The 15,702-nt window shown below is 52.3% G+C and overlaps 5 protein-coding genes across 5 annotated transcripts; 3 read left to right on the plus strand and 2 right to left on the minus strand.

The window, feature by feature from the left end:
- Positions 1–1,736: 1,736 nt before the first annotated feature.
- Positions 1,737–5,093, plus strand: J7T55_010373 (uncharacterized protein; the record flags this gene model as incomplete). The annotated part of the gene is made up of 8 exons (XM_053144910.1): positions 1,737–1,751; positions 1,862–2,332; positions 2,411–2,836; positions 2,910–3,081; positions 3,201–3,338; positions 3,397–3,687; positions 3,753–4,796; positions 4,873–5,093. The coding sequence occupies 8 exons, from the start codon at positions 1,737–1,739 to the stop codon at positions 5,091–5,093; spliced, it is 2,778 nt and encodes a 925-aa protein (XP_052992221.1).
- Positions 5,094–8,419: 3,326 nt separating this feature from the next.
- J7T55_010374 (kelch repeat protein) lies at positions 8,420–9,490 on the plus strand (the record flags this gene model as incomplete). Its single annotated transcript, XM_053144911.1, has 2 exons — positions 8,420–8,459; positions 8,649–9,490. The coding sequence occupies 2 exons, from the start codon at positions 8,420–8,422 to the stop codon at positions 9,488–9,490; spliced, it is 882 nt and encodes a 293-aa protein (XP_052992222.1).
- Positions 9,491–9,738: 248 nt separating this feature from the next.
- On the minus strand, positions 9,739–10,766 carry J7T55_010375 (ldose 1-epimerase; the record flags this gene model as incomplete). Its single annotated transcript, XM_053144912.1, has 2 exons — positions 9,739–10,119; positions 10,182–10,766. 2 exons carry the CDS (start codon positions 10,764–10,766, stop codon positions 9,739–9,741), a joined length of 966 nt encoding a protein of 321 aa, XP_052992223.1.
- A 1,355-nt stretch (positions 10,767–12,121) lies between these two features.
- On the plus strand, positions 12,122–13,081 carry J7T55_010376 (uncharacterized protein; the record flags this gene model as incomplete). Its single annotated transcript, XM_053144914.1, has 1 exon — positions 12,122–13,081. The coding sequence occupies one exon, from the start codon at positions 12,122–12,124 to the stop codon at positions 13,079–13,081; it is 960 nt and encodes a 319-aa protein (XP_052992224.1).
- A 232-nt stretch (positions 13,082–13,313) lies between these two features.
- J7T55_010377 (Heterokaryon incompatibility protein 6) lies at positions 13,314–15,111 on the minus strand (the record flags this gene model as incomplete). The annotated part of the gene is made up of 2 exons (XM_053144915.1): positions 13,314–13,402; positions 13,563–15,111. The coding sequence occupies 2 exons, from the start codon at positions 15,109–15,111 to the stop codon at positions 13,314–13,316; spliced, it is 1,638 nt and encodes a 545-aa protein (XP_052992225.1).
- Positions 15,112–15,702: the final 591 nt, after the last annotated feature.

Below are 15,702 nucleotides of genomic sequence, written 5' to 3' on the forward strand. Positions count from 1 at the left end.
GGGATCACGGGGCCTGGGACCACGGCACCGACCACTGTTGGTCCAACAGGAGGCACAACTGATCAGCCGCCTGCAAGTCCAACTACTTGGACCGACGACAATGGCGAAACACTTGTGTCCAGCGCATCCGTCATTATCATCAATGGTACGAGGACTATTCCCGTGCCGAGCGTGACTGCACCTGTGACTATAACAACTCTCAACCACACGTTTACTTTCAATCCTTCTCCTCCTCCGACCAGCCTTCTACCGAGTCCCCAGACCACTAGTAGTGTTCTCACCACGACCGGGTCTGACGGCCAAACGATCATCTCAAGCGGTGGTGTGATCATCATTGGTACCACGTCTTTCACCCTACCCACTGTCACGGCCCCTTCGACGTGGATTACTGATGGGGCAACATTCACGCTTCTACCTCCGTCCGGTGTCACCATATTGCCGACTGGGCCTTTAACAAGCACGCTTTCGGACGGCCGTACTATGATCTCAAGCTCAGGGGTCATTGTTGTTGGGACCACCACATTTACTCTGCCCGCTGTTACATCTCCCACCGTAATTACGACTGCGGATCTTACATTCACTCTCACACCTCCCGGTACTAGTCCAAGACCAACTCCGAGTCCCACCGTGACTACTCTACCTGATGGGGGAATCTTCACACTTCCAAGCGTTACGACCCCGTCCACGATCACAACTGGCGGAACTGTAATCACTATTCTGCCGCCGTCCCCGAGTCCGTCACTGACAACATCGATTATTACTTTACCGGATGGCAACAGCTTCACATTACCTGTTGTTACGGCACCATCCACCATAACGACAGGCGGCACAACTATCACACTCTCGCCTCCCGGAAGTCCTATAACGACACCACCACCTACGACTACACCTGTGGTCATCACGCTACCAGATGGCAACACCTTTACACCACCTACAGTCACGGCGCCCTCGACAATAACGACCGGAGGCACGACACTGACAATCTCGCCCCCCGAAAGACCAACGACGACACTGTCGGTGATAACACTACCCGATGGCCGTCCTTTCACTTTCCCTTGTGTAACAGCCACAACTAGCATCTCCACCGGCGGAACTATTGTCACACTCGTGCCGGGGCTACTTGGGTGTACTGGGCAGCTACCGACAACAGCCCCCATCCCGTCTGTGACTACTCTTCCAGACGGAAGCCCTTTCACTTACCCTTGTGTCACAGCAACCACATCTATCTCCACTGGTGGGGCAATAATAACTCTCGTACCTGGGGTGTCCGGCTGCACAGGCGTGGTTCCTACCACAATACTCCCTCCGTCTCCGTCTGTTACTACTCTGCCAGATGGAAGTCCTTTCACGTTTCCTTGTGTCACTTCATCAACAACCCTTTCTACTGGCGGAGCAATCATAACTCTCACTCCTGGCATCATTGGATGTATCACTCTAGGTCCCACCACTACTCCCGGGACTACAACGGACTTGCCGACATTCACGACATGGCCGCAAATCGAGCTCATCCCAGTGACCACAAGTGTGGGCGATGACGAGCCTCAGCCAACTGGGGGAGGCGGCAAGTCCACCTGCAGGCTGTGGTTCTTTTTCGTGTGCATTGACTGGGGCGAAACACACATACTAGGATGGCAGTGGAAGTTTCCACCCGGTGTCTACCCTCCATGCCTTGGTCCAGGCTCCTGCCCGCCAATAAGTTGGCCGCCCAACGTTCGTATTGAAGGCACGCTGCCGCCATGGCCAACAATCACGTGAGTTTCTCCGTTACAGAAGGTTTTTAAATTCAACTTGCTGACCGGAATCATGTAGTATTGGCACCGACGGCAAACCAACCGCAGCCGACAAGCCAACGTCTTGCGAGACCACGTCAGCCACCCTCAAGGCCTTCTCGACGTCGTATGACGTTACCACGGAGCCCACAGCAACCCGTACCACTGCTACCGACGTCCAGTCGACCTCGGCTGTGATCCTGGGCTGCAGGGTCCGGGATGCCGAGACGACGAGGACGACAACGTCGGTGGCGGCCTGCACTCTGGCCCCCAAGAACCCAGCCCGCAGACATACGAGCAACAGCATCGACTTCAAATGCGAGGGCAAGTCGGACAAGACTTACGCCATCTACTTGAAAGCCAATTATCGCGAGGATGCTGCCAGGCAGCCGATCAAAGATCTCCTGGATAGACGGAAGCAGGAGACTCGTGCAGTCACCGAGGACGGTTCTAACGAGCGACTTTATTACGAGGTGCGGTCCGAGAAGTTCAAGACGACTTACTTCTACTTTGGGTACAAGATGTCCGAAGACGTTGCAAATTGGTTTAAAGGGAGAGATGAGGTAATTAAGCTGTTCTCTTATTAGCCATCAATCTCTTCATAGGATTCCCCACTGTCCTTGCTCCCTTGACCTGGCTAGTCTCGTCCACGGGATGGGGAGAAGAGCCCTGGAGTGTATCTGCCGCTGATTCAAACTCCGCAGATCTGGAAAGTCTTGTCTGTAGATATAGGTGACAGCACAGTAAAAGACTCGATGTCTACCGAAGAGAGCAGTGGGCTCGAATACAGATTTGACTTGAATGAAGGCTCAAACGACACGTCGCCATCCCACTCTCATATGAAACGAGCAATCAAAATCACTTCACAGCAGAAGAATACGTGGGAGCGCTCCCAGATATCGGTGCCACCGGACCGAGATTGGTACGAAGTGGACGAAGAAGACGACGGCACATATGTCGAAAAGTTCGCAGACGGTACCACCAGGTACACTTCTTGGTGGGACGACTCGTACGGTGGCGACCAGACTATCTATGTTCTCGACGAGGATTTCCTTCCCACCCACAATGTATGTGCTCTGCAGGAATTGCCTCATAGTCAATGCCCTTTCCAAGTTGGATAACTCTAATGAACACTCCTAGGAATTCTCAAACAATCCACCCAAGGAGAAGCTCAAGACCAACGGTTTTGACCCGCCCTGGGACGGTAAAACAAGCCCCCATGGAACGGCGGTAGCCGCATGCGCGGTAGGCAAGGACATTGGGATCGCGAAAGAGGCAAGTTGGGTTATAGCAGGATTCCAGAAAAATCAGCGTAAGTCACCAGGGCCTCTAACAGATCGTGTTTTGAGAAAGAAAGAAAAAACGATCATGGCGGAGGACTTAAATCTAAGCCTCCGAAAGCCAACTCATCTTCTGACCGCTCTTTAACAGACTCATACCTTGAGATAATCGTCAAGGTAGCCGACCATATCGACTCATCGAAGATCACGCTGGGTACAGCCACAATGGTCATGACGACTGGTGTTTTCGCCGATGACGACGACGACAGGCCCTGGAAGGACTCCATGCGTAAGTGCGACCCCTTTAATGCGGAAGAACTTGAAACTCACATGACCGGTCAAATTAGTCCACATACTCCGCAAGCTCGACTCAGATCTCAAAACGGTCATCGCAGTGGCCGCCGGAAATAAGGACAAGGCTTCAGATCCGGACACAATCGAGCATTGGCCGGCGAGATTCGGCATCGACGGGGAAATTGAAAATATGCTCGTTGTTGGGGCAAGCGATATCAATGGCCGGCGTTGGAACCGAAGCCCGGCCGTTCCCAAGATTGACACTTACGCACCTGGCGTTGACAGCTATGTGGCGATTTCATCCGGGCCAGGAGCATACGCAGAAATATCAGGAACGTCCTTAGGTAAGTTCATTAGTTCAGATCGAATTACCTGCACCAGATACTGATTCTTGGGCTCATGTACACAGCCGCGCCAAGGGTTGCAGGACTGGCGGCGTATTTCAGAGCGATACCCTCGGAGTGGGAAGGTTTGGACGAACCGCGGAATGTCAAGGCTCTCATCACTAAGCTGCACCGCACGTTCAAACCAGAGCTTAACGAGTTCCGGGGCGATGGTGCCGAAGAGAAGTGGGAGAACAAGTACCAAGGTGGTGCACCCGAAGAACAGCCCGTCATCTGGAACGGACAGTCGTTTGACAAGGAGGATAACCCAACCAATTGCTTCGAAAACCCCAACATCCTGCAGTCCTCCGGTAGGAGGAGAGGAAGATCACGCAAGAGACAGCAGGACGACCAGGAGCCCGAGGGCGCCAGCTGTCCAGCCATTCCGCGCGACCTCGACCAGCTGCCTCTGCACAACGGCGAGACGATAGCCCCGAGCAGTCTACAGATCCCCCCGACGGCGCCCCCGCGGCCGACGTCGTCCAAGACGACGACAGACATGGGGTGCTGGTGGACGGCGACAGTCACCGAGTGCAACGGGAGCGGCGGCCACAACGCCTGCGTCACGCGGGCCACGTGCACGACGCCCCCGGCCACGGCGTTCCCCACCATCACCACAGCGCCCAAGCCCACGATGACCATACCGGGGAGCACGTGCTTATCGACCGTGGTGACAGGGTCGTGCAACCTCGGGGTGGGCGCGGGTCACACGGCATGCGTGGAGAGCACGACGTGCGCGTCGTGGGCGTCGTCGTGGGCGCCGCCGAAGCCGACGGGTGGCTTCTGGCTGTCGTGGGTCAAAGCGGACGGCGAGACGGACATCGCTGCCGTGGCAGACGACTGGAGCGGCTGCGAGACCCAGCAGAAACGCGGCAGCGTGATTCAGTACTCGGTCGTCCAGAACACCCGGGACGGGCTGGGCAGCGGCCTGACGCTGCAGAACAACCGCGTCTACCAGCTGTCGACGCTGGCTATGGCGGGTAACTTCCCCATGTGCGGAACCGGCACGGGCTTCTACCTGAATGTGTTCCCCCCGAAGATTGATGGCATTTCATATCTGGATTACCTTCGTGAGTTGTCCCTCCTGCTGTTTGGTGGTTCTCACCTTGTGCGGAACCACGAGTGCTAACCACTCCCCATCGGCAGAGTTTGACGGCATGAACGGCCAAAATCGTGAGTTCACCGGCTACTGCACTTACACGCCAGATGGCGACTGGTGTAAGCTGGTCAACTTCTCGCCCATGTATCAGCGGGTGTGGCACTGCATGGTGGAGAACAACCCAGACTGGTGCAGATCGTTTGAAGTCCCTGTCAATGTTCCTGGTCCTCCTCCTGATTCGCCCCCGGACACTCTTGGGCCATCGTGAGAGGCACGGCGACGGCTCTCAGTTCCCAACTGGTTGGAAAGGCTCAGAGGCGGTATGTCTAATACTTGAGTTGAATGGCAGACTTAACGTTGTTGGTACGTAGACAGTAGGCCAAAGTAAAAGGCTCACAGTCGAGCGAAGCATCACATGCCAAGTACAAAACACACTGTGAAAATTTCCGTTTTGCGACCCAGCAACCCGGATAATGCTATCCAGTAACGACATGTTGGCGGATGTCCGAATTTTATGCCCATCCCACTCCGAGTTGGCAGGTTGGAGGTTATAGATCGGGCCCTAGCCGAGATCTTTCAAACTGGACTGTCAGTTGTTCTCGGACTTGGCTACGGTCGTCAAGGTCAATAGAACAAAGGCGGCGGTTTAGAACTTGGTGAAGTACATAGTGGCTGACGTGTAGTCAACGAATGTCTGCGTATTGTGGAGTAATGAACGACATCTCCCTACCTTGCTTATATAAGCGGGGAAATTAAAGCACCGCTTAGTCACTCTGCTCCATCCCTAGATCACCGTGCATGTGTCAGCGGCCGCCGCGGCGTTTCGTCCATCCACCATACACTGCCCCCAGGGTCAGTCTTGCCGTGTCTCAATGCCCTATCAATTCTCCACCTATGGACGATGCCCCAGAAACGAGCTTGTGATGCTTGCTACCGGCGGAAGGTATGTGTTCATATCTTTCAGTATACGACTTACTGACGCGTCTAACCGTACGTAGATAGAATGCGCTATCACCGTCCAGGGAACTCCGTGCAATTGGTGTCAACATCACAGTCTTGAGTGTACATTTCTTAGAAAGCGGTCGGCGCGAAAACAGCGAAGCAGGTTGGTCGCCCCAAAACTTGAACGTTGCATTCTTACCCAATACGATCTTTTATCCACCTATATTACAGAGCCAGTTGCTTTAGCTTTGACTTCTCTAGGACTCAGTCAAGTGATGTCCAGGCGCTCGCGCGTCGCGTTGCACAGCTCGAGGACGCTCTGCCTCAGCCTGTTTCGCCAAATACCTCAAGTAATACTGCCTCCCCATTATCAGTCACCTTACCTGGCAGAAACACGGTGTCAGGAACCCCAGCAAGTGAACAAACCACCCCACATGCAGAAGACTCTCAGGCGACGTCTCCCTGCCACGTCGCCATCTCACCCGGACCGCTGCATTCTGCGGCAAAGTACCTCGGTCCACATTGGTTTTTCAACGGCGTGCCGATATTCTCCGATGAAGGCCAGCGATGGGTTTCATTGCAGACCGGGCAGCAAGTCAAGTGGGCGGAATTTCGGATTCCCATCTACAGGCCAACATCGCTTCCAGTCTTGCATCTCGATGAATCCGACTCAGGTCTTCTGGACCCAATAGACCAAAGCACTGCCCAACGGGTCCTAAGGCCCTTTCTCAGCACGTACGGTCCACTCATTTTCCCTGTCATCAACCCTGCCTTATTCGGAACAACGCTGGACACAGCTTACGAGACTATTGATGATCCTCTATCGTCGCCCACACACATTGCCGCCAGAGCTTGTGTTCTGGCTACTCTGTCCATTGCGGGTCGAATGAAAATACCAGGCTCCATTACCTCTTGTCTGAACCCTGAAAGATGCGTCATCAAGGCACAACGTCTTCTATCACTCATTCCCGGCTATATGAGTCTTGATACTCTTGTTACAGTGCTTCTGTTGGTAAGATAGACTAGCCACAGCTCTTGCCATTGCTTGTGGTCAGTAAAACCGCTGACAGTAGGTTCAAAAGCAAACACAATGCAGTTTGAGTGGCAATTGGCAAGATGCGGCATTTTACCATTCCATCGCCTGTCGTACTGTTTGTGCCCTGGAATACCACATCAGTGTCCCCCCAGATTGTGATGCCACCATACCCTCCCTGGAACAACGGCGAAGCTGCCATGGGCGCATGCTTTTCTGGCTTTGCTATACGTCGGATAAAGATTTCTCTCTACATACGGGCGTCCCTCCTCTGCTCATCGATGAGTTTTGTGACCTTTCAATGCCGCAGGACTGTCTAAGCAGCATTGACTTGCCCAGTCCAACAACATGTTTTGATACCGACGAGACAGACCATGTCTATGCAATGCCACCATTTTCTAAGGATATTCGTCTAGGCCAAATCAAAGAACGAATCTGCCGGCTGCTATACTCCCCTCGAGCCTTTAAGGGCTTTGATAGCAAAATACTCCTAAACATTCGTCATCTAGATGACCAAATAGAGCACTGGCGTTTATCTATTCCGTCACTACAGCGTCCGGCTCTGATCTCATCTTCATTTTTCAATTCGGTCGGCTCTAGCGCGAAGGACATGCGCTACGTCTACCTACAACTGGAATATCTGTACTTGATGGTCGTTGTGCATATGACTGTGAGACGATTCAGAGTCGCCAGTACAGATATCAGCGACATAGCAGAGGATCGCCATAGGTTGATTCATTCCAGCGTCGACATTTCCCTCGAGGCTAGTCGCTCAATTTTCGGGTGTTTGAAAGCCATGATTAACGCACTTTCAGAAGAAGCTTTCTGGTATGTGATCATCTTACCCTGCCTTTGGCCCAAGTCTCTCGTGGGCACACCGCTCTAATTCTGACTGTTTCTACGACACTGACATGCGCTACAGGCCAGTTGTCCGTTATGCTACGCCTGCTGCCATTACGCTAGTACTCAACATGCTCGTACATCCCCTAAATGAGCAAGGGCAACATGATCTGGAACTCCTGATATCAGTCAGCAACCTCATTCGGTGCATGACCACTAGTACATTGGCACCTAGCGAGGTTGCATGCATCAAAGACACGAATTCCTTCGTGATGGAACTTGTGTTTTTGGGGACATGTGCAATGAGAAAGGCTGGCAGAGAGGAGAATCACGGGACCTAGGACTATCCAACGAAATGTATGTTGGGGACGGGGGAATATCAATCACCTCAACCCGGTTATACTTGACTACGTCTTATTATCAAACTTTTTTGCGGCAAGGTATGAGAGCTCGATTATAAGGTGTGGGCTGACAGCTCCAAATTCTGAAACGCGGGATGATTGAAGCTCAGCGGTGTCTGTATCGCTCTGTGAGCTTGGAGAGCAGGCGAGTATTCTAATGACTAAGCGGAGGTTGTGTTTCCTCCTTCCTCCGAGAGTTTCATGGGTTACTCAGCGGCAAGCGGTCCTCTTCGCCGCCATTTGCTGCCTACGTCTATTTAATTGCTAGATAAAGACAGAACGTCGCCTCTCGCTTGGGTTGCACCGTATCTGAGTATTATCACACTTACTTTTGAACACCAACCATTCCATCAAATCTCAACCTCCGCGTCAGCCGCCATGACGAAACTCACAGCAACTTGGACTCAACTTACCCAGAGTGCGCGCCTCCAGCGCTCCTCACAGTGTCTTTCGGTACTAGGTTCCCAGGTTTTCGTCTTTGGTGGTGAAGTCATTCCGCGTCAGCCAGTCGACAATCGACTGGACGTTATCAGTTTCGGCGCATCTACTAGTAAAGGTGTGGCTCGACATCACTTTCAAATGTTTTGCCGCTGCTGACCGTAATAAGATTCGACTGAGGCCTCAACCTTGGACGCTCCACCAGAGGCCCCGACTGCACGCGTCGGGTCAGCCAGCGCCGTCATCAAAGACTCACTGTATTTATTCTCTGGCCGTGGCGGCATCGCGATGGCGCCCGTGGAGGAGAACGGCGCCATCTGGCGGTACACACCGTCCCATTCGAGTTGGAAGCTGCTGAAGCCTGTGGATCCGGAGAAGCCCTACCCTGCCGGCCGCAGCTATCACGCCATGACCTCAAACGGATCCGATCTCCTTTTTGTGCACGCTGGGTGCCCCGAGAAGGGCCGCTTGCAGGACCTCTGGTCCTTCAGTCTCGTCTCGCAGACGTGGAATGAGCTACCGTCGGCGCCGGAGCCGTCGAGGGGCGGCACCAGTATAGCATACTCAGGCGGGAAGCTGTACAGAATGAACGGATTTGATGGAACCACCGAGCAAGGAGGCCTGCTTGACACGTATGATTTGGCCACGAACAAATGGTCCTCTTTTGCGTTCAACCCCGACGGGAAAAGTGGGCCCGGGCCGAGGAGCGTGTCTACACTTGTGGCTGTGACGATCAAGGGGAAGATTTATCTTGTCACTATGTTCGGGGAGTGCGATCCCAGTTCTTTAGGTCATGCTGGCGCTGGGAAAATGCTCTCGGATGTGTGGGCTTTCGACGTTGCTGGTCAGGATTGGGTGAAGGTTGAGGCGAGTGGGGGCAGCCCTGCTCCCAGGGGTTGGTTCGCTGCTGATGTAGCACAAGCAGGTGGGGAAGACTCTGTAATCGTCCATGGTGGTCTTGCGGAAGACAATTCGCGCCTAGGCGACGTCTGGAGGCTAGACTTTACCTGAAAATGAGCCTAAGCGAACCTGACGACATGGAAGCGTGAGGCCTAGATACGCTCTACTTGTCTATCTTTACGATGTGTTATCATGCGTATATACTCGTAAATGCAGGTCATTTTTGCTCGCAAGCGACAAATCCTAATATGTGCTATCGCTGAGAAATATATACTGGGAAGATCTTTCAGGTGTCCTGCGATCCCGGGCGCGAAGATCAAAACTCCATTCCCAATGCGTGAAGCCTTCCTGGATCTCTCTTAGACGTGAGCAACGTAGTTGACACTAGACTCCCAGGTGTTGCCAGGCTCCAGGCTGTTGAACTTGGCCACATACCCAGGCTCGATGGCAAGGTACCTCTGCCAGGCGTCCTTTGGCGCAAAGTCAGAAGAAGTCTGGATCTTGGTGGCCCAGATGTTCCAGACGGTGGTGTCGGGCAGGGTCTCGCTCCTGTCGACGGTGACGCGCGGGCTGCCGTCGTCGTTGAGTACGATGGGGGCGACCTCGGCGGGGCTGTAGATGCGGTCCGTCTCGCCGGTGATGCGGAACGCGTCCGAGGTCTCGGTGATGACGGTGTAGTTTTGTGTCTTGTCCTGGTAGGTGGAGCCCTGCAGGCCTGACACGGTTGTTGTGTTGATGTTCTGCGCCTCTCTAATCAGTATCACGAATCGTCTGCAAGGAGAGAGTGCGTGGCGGGACTTACAGGGACAGAGAGGTAGGTGTGCAGGAGGAACTGGAAGTCAATAGCCTGGGTGTCTGTGTTCTCAAAGCTGAAGTGGACATTCAGGTTGTCCTGGGTGAGGTTGATGGTGTATGCCAGCTTCGCAGAGTACGGCCACTTCGTCTGATAATCAGGGATCAAGGAGGCCGAGTCGAGGGAGAATGTCAAGGCGACTCCAGAACCGTCTTCCTGCGGCGTGGACGACTCAAACACCCAGGTGCTGTTGCGAGCAAAGCCATGCGAGGGCAACTTCGAGGTTTGTCCTGTCTTTGGAGGAGATCCAAAGTTAGGGAAGACAACAGGGATACCACCGCGAATGGCAGCGCTGCCATCAAGGGGTGAGGCGGTGGACAGGAAGATTTTGTCGTCGCCATCGCTAGCTTTCCATGATGTCACTGTAGCTCCGTGGAGGTTAACCGTCACGGCGTCGCCGCTGGGCAGCTTGGCCTCAACGGTGCCGTCGCCCTCGATCACGGAAGGCGGAGATGCACGGTGGAATAATGGTCCAGCCTGGGCCTGAGCCAGGAAAAGGCAAGCGGTGCCAAGCGGTAGGAGGGATCGCAGCATAATGGCGTCAAATAATGAACGTAAGCTTGAATGAGAGAATATTGGTCGAAAAGAATGACTGCAATGGGAAGCGGATGGCAAATAATTAAACTAGTAACAGACTATGTGAGTTGCCACGGTTCATATATCATCAATTAGACGGCCATCTTGCCGCATTTCTTCTCAACCCGAGTAGACGGTATCGATGGCGCATGATTCGAGACCACCGAGATTACCGGCCCCTGAGCGTCGATCTTAGAGGGCGAGATGAACGCCAAGTGCCCAGAGAAACCTTGAATCGAGGCACAACCCGGCAGCAACCCTTTTCGGCCGACTCAGTTTCTATTTAGCGAAACTTTTGTAAACTTGAAACAGCGAATCAACGCGCATTCGGAATAGAGTTAATGAGCTCTGCGGGATTCTTGCGGACCCGTAGAGCAGAGGCTTGAAGGGCATTGCACTGGTTTTCTGGCTAAGTGGTTCTCGCCGGCGTGCTGCAACAGACACAACGAGGCTAATAGTTCGTTGTAAATGGATTTTTGTTCTAAAGACATGTTAATTCCTTCACACAGCCATCATCTTCTGAAAATACAGCTTCGTTGCGCTCGCACACACGAACGCTCGATGGTGCACCATGTTGTACTCTGAATACTGAACCTAAGCATTAGGACGAACACAGTCAATTCATCAGACACTTTTCCGACATCCACTGTGATAGAAACAAATCTTTTTCAATAGAGATGCTGTCAAAACACAAGGCGATTGGCAGTAGAAAAGCATTGTAACTTTTCGGTCCAGATGGACCTTTGTGTCAACCTCTAGCATTGACCGAGACATTTTTCATTGACGGCGCCCGCAAAAATTGTGAACTGGCAACCTCAACTTACTACATGATCACGAGCCATTGAGATGTCAGCTGTGCTGCGCGACATCTACAACACGCCCAGCGACGTTGCAAATGTGGCAAGACCAGGCAGAAACTCTTGGAAGCTAGTCTGCTGATGTTCTGGGCAGCTTATTGCCGCAATTGAGGTTTTTACTGTCATTGAACGAGGCACGGGTCACACAGGATCAACGCCACAAATCCAAGCCGAATTCTGCAGCGATCTAGTCCCGATTCACTCTCCACCCCCAATACAGGCAAATAGACGACCTTAAACCTCCCTCCGAGGTTCTTTAGCGCTTACATTTATCTCGTGGGGAGCTTGCATCCTCATTCCTGATCTCGTCGCCCGAGAGCAGAAGCGTCAATGGTATTTAACCAGGCAGTAATCATTAGCTATCGAGATATTTGTGCCGGGTAGATCATCATACTGCTACTTGTCCCATCTAATTCAACTCAAGTCCGTCGACATTTCTGTATTTCCTTTCCAATAATGTCAGCCCCACTCCTTGACTCTGAGATCGATGCACACGACGCGCCTCCCCCTTACGATGCCGTGGCCAGCCCGGGGGAATCAGCGGACCTCCCGCCAGAGAAAGTACCGCCGCAGGACGACATAGAAGACCAGGATGAGTCAGTGCACGACACAGAGCCTCCCCCGCCATTTACGGTCACGCCCGGAACCCTCATCCTAGCTCCTTGTGCTGTGCTCATACGAGGCGCCGTTCCGGGAGCAAGACCACTCTATCAGCTCTCACGGCCGCTCAACGGCCACACAATGACATTCAACCTGATGAACATGCCCGCGGATCGGCGTCTAAAAGAAGATGGCACTCTCAAGGAAATATGGGAGCGCGACAAGCTCTACAAAATCTACAAGCATCGCGACTTGACTCATATGAATGCGCAAATAGCCGAAGTGAGCTCCCAGAAGCCGAACCAATTCGATGACGTTCGCCTGAAGAAGGAGACCTCGATCGGCTTGACTGGTGTGAGGAACTCCTTCGAAGCGACATGGGGTGAGGAAGAAAAGAGAAAGAAGCTTTACCACGCACGGCAGAAGAAAGGGATTTTGGAATGGCGGGATAGCGCAGACACGCTCATCGCTATTGACAACCCGGCAGTTGCGAGAAAGTTCCAGAATGAGAGTCTGGAAATCCTTGTTTCCCTCGACAAAAAACACCTGGATCTGTTGGTGGCACTTTGGATGGCGAGGATATGGCATGACACCCAAGCGGAAGGGCTGAAAGAGGACAAAGAAGACGCGAAGCAGCGCAAGGCTGAGCAGAAGCAACTAGACAAAGAGGAAGGCAGGCCGTATGGACCAGTGCATGACATGAAGGAAGCTTTGGGGATCGGGTATGGGTTGAAGACTCGGGCTGACGGGCTGACGGGAGGCATGCCCGCTATCAGCCAGAGTGGGCGGATCAACTGGGGTGGGTCGAAGAGCTAAAGGAGCCATCAATGCGAAGGTCAAATCTTCGAAGAGGGTGATTTTCCAAGGAAGCGTGTATTTTTGGACAATTTTGTCTCCGATGACTTTGCTCTGCCCGGTTGACTACGTGGACTTCAATCCACAATCCTGAATAGGAAAGATGAATGCGATTCGGTCAATGTGATTCAGATAGTGTTGACAACTAGATACTTGAATGAATTAAACTAGCAAAGGAATATATCGACTTCTTTCAGGCCCCATTCCAACCAATCCTCATGGCAATGGATCCCGCATCCAACGGTGTAAGGTATTGGATTGTCTTTCGCAGTCGCGTGAGCGCTGACAATATGAGTGTCTCCAAGCAACTTGAAACTCCGACCCCTTGTTTTCCGGAGAACGAATGGTGATCTTGTACCAAACATTATGCTACATAAGTCGCCTCGCGTGGCCACATCTGGAGCTAGTCCAAAATACCCTCGCTGTGTCACAAAGAACTTACGATTGAGAAGACAGGACGACAACAAATCACTCACTTTCTGAGCATCGCCGCTCCCTAGACGGTCTCGGTAAGTACGAAGTTCTGGCAACACTTCCACAAATCTTTTGCCGAACAGGAGCAGTAGAAAGGCCCCAAAGTCGAGTCGTGCAGTATCCGCAACTGGATCAGTAGTGCTCCCGCGCATGGTCAAAGCCTCAACGAAGGCCAACGCTGGTGGAAAGTATTTGTACGCAGAATACTGGCCGCGATCCCTCCATGAGTTCCAAATTGCTCTGATCTCGTGGATGGACGCGTATCGGCTAAACACTGCCGAGGTGAACTCGATGGTGTCAATTAGAATCCCACGAACTCGAAGTAATCTAGCCTCGGTTATATAAGGATTCGAAGGCGGCGAGGTGATCGAACCGATGCATTCTTCGTATCCTGTTTCCATGTCCGTAAGATACTTGCGGAGATGCCATTGGGGCACCCATGACGGAGTATCCGAGGTCAAGGTCGCTTGATCGTGGGTAACAAAATGCAGGCTCAGCAGTGATTTAGTCGCTGTTATATGCCAATGTGCAAAGTCATAATATACTTCCTGCCAAGGCTTCTCATAGCTGATCACGAGATGCTTTCGTAGTTCCGCGAGCCCCGGCATGCCGAGGAACGCATACAGCTGATCTCTCCTGTCAGACAATCGAAGTCCTCGAGCGAGGTCCAAAATCATTAATGTGTCATCCATTAAAGATTGAGGTCCGGTCCAAACCATAGCTTCAGCTGGATACTGCACTTCACGTAGATGGAGATGTATCGTTGGTATAGGAATGCGGTACCGGAACCAGACGCTATTTCCCCGATGAAAGAGCCAGAGGTATGTTCGCATGACCTCGGCCCAGCTGAAAAAGTCCATTCCCCAATACACCCAAGCATCCCTTGCAAGGCCTGCTTCTTGGACCACCCAACCTCGTCGGAACCATGGATGCCTAGCGAGTTGCTCAACAGATTTCCACCTAGAGTCCGCCATAAGTGAAGGATCTGCTTGATCGAAAGGATAGGAGTTCCAATCTTGACATATCCCCTTAATGGTTGTTTGGACCATATCATTGACTTCTCCCAACAATGTTGCTGCACGCCGAGAGTGGGCCGAGCTGATGTCATCGGTACCCAGAGTAATCAGGACTCTGTCCGCCTGGCTATATATGCGTGCCATCAGGCTGACCTGGTGGCCTTTCTCCTTTTTGTCTTCTTGGTTGATGCATACTGAGTCCGCCCATAAGATCCTCTCGCGGTCTGCGTGCCGTATTTGTTGAAGTGATTCATAGAGATTCGAGGTGATTTGGAGGCAACGACCGTTACAAGTGATCTCCCGGTTTTTGGTGTGATTACCCCAGACGTAGGAGATCGCTTCGAAAGGAGGATTTGTGTTCAGGTTGTGATGTTCCAAGACACAGACCAAAGGATCATTAGTATTTCCTGCGGAGAGCGTGAGGCATCTTATTTCGGCCGAGTCTTGAATATGTTGGTATTGGTAGCTGTCACTGTCTGGTGATCCCGGGGTACTTTCCATGATGCAGATATCAAATGTTAGCGGTCAGAAGTCTTCTACCTGATGGCCGTGTGAGAACGAGCAGATAGAGAGAAAGACATATCCATGTCCAGCGAGAGTGGCAGAAAAATGTTGCCAATGTGGCAAATGATTCACGGATCAGGCAACGACGGGCGTATGATTTATTTGAACGTGAAGAGACATTGTCAGCATCCATGGTTGAAAACCCCTCACTCTGATATGATCACAAGAGCAAAAGCGGGTCAATCCAGAGAGCTCTGGATTGGCCAGTATTCCTGCACGATGTGAGAAATATCACCAATCGGGCCTCAAGTGCTCCGCCATGTGTGAACAGGATTACGATTGTAACCAGCAATAGGAAGCAGCCACGTTGTTCTGAGACTTTACATCACGCAAGTCTTTTTTTACAAAGACTTCTATCATGTTTTCAAATACTAGAAATTTCGGACACGCTTCACGGCAGGGTTGGATGGGGTTCTTGCGGTATTGCGTATGATTAGCCACGTCGAACAGTGAGCGAAGAGAAGGCGAGTTTTGTTGAAAGGGCTCATAATTTTAAGCACTTCAATTTGGGCAATTGACCTAAAACTT

Source organism: Diaporthe amygdali, assembly GCF_026229845.1.
Source record: "Diaporthe amygdali strain CAA958 chromosome Unknown NODE_19_length_847323_cov_64_739301, whole genome shotgun sequence".
In the NCBI taxonomy this organism is placed as follows: domain Eukaryota; kingdom Fungi; phylum Ascomycota; class Sordariomycetes; order Diaporthales; family Diaporthaceae; genus Diaporthe; species Diaporthe amygdali.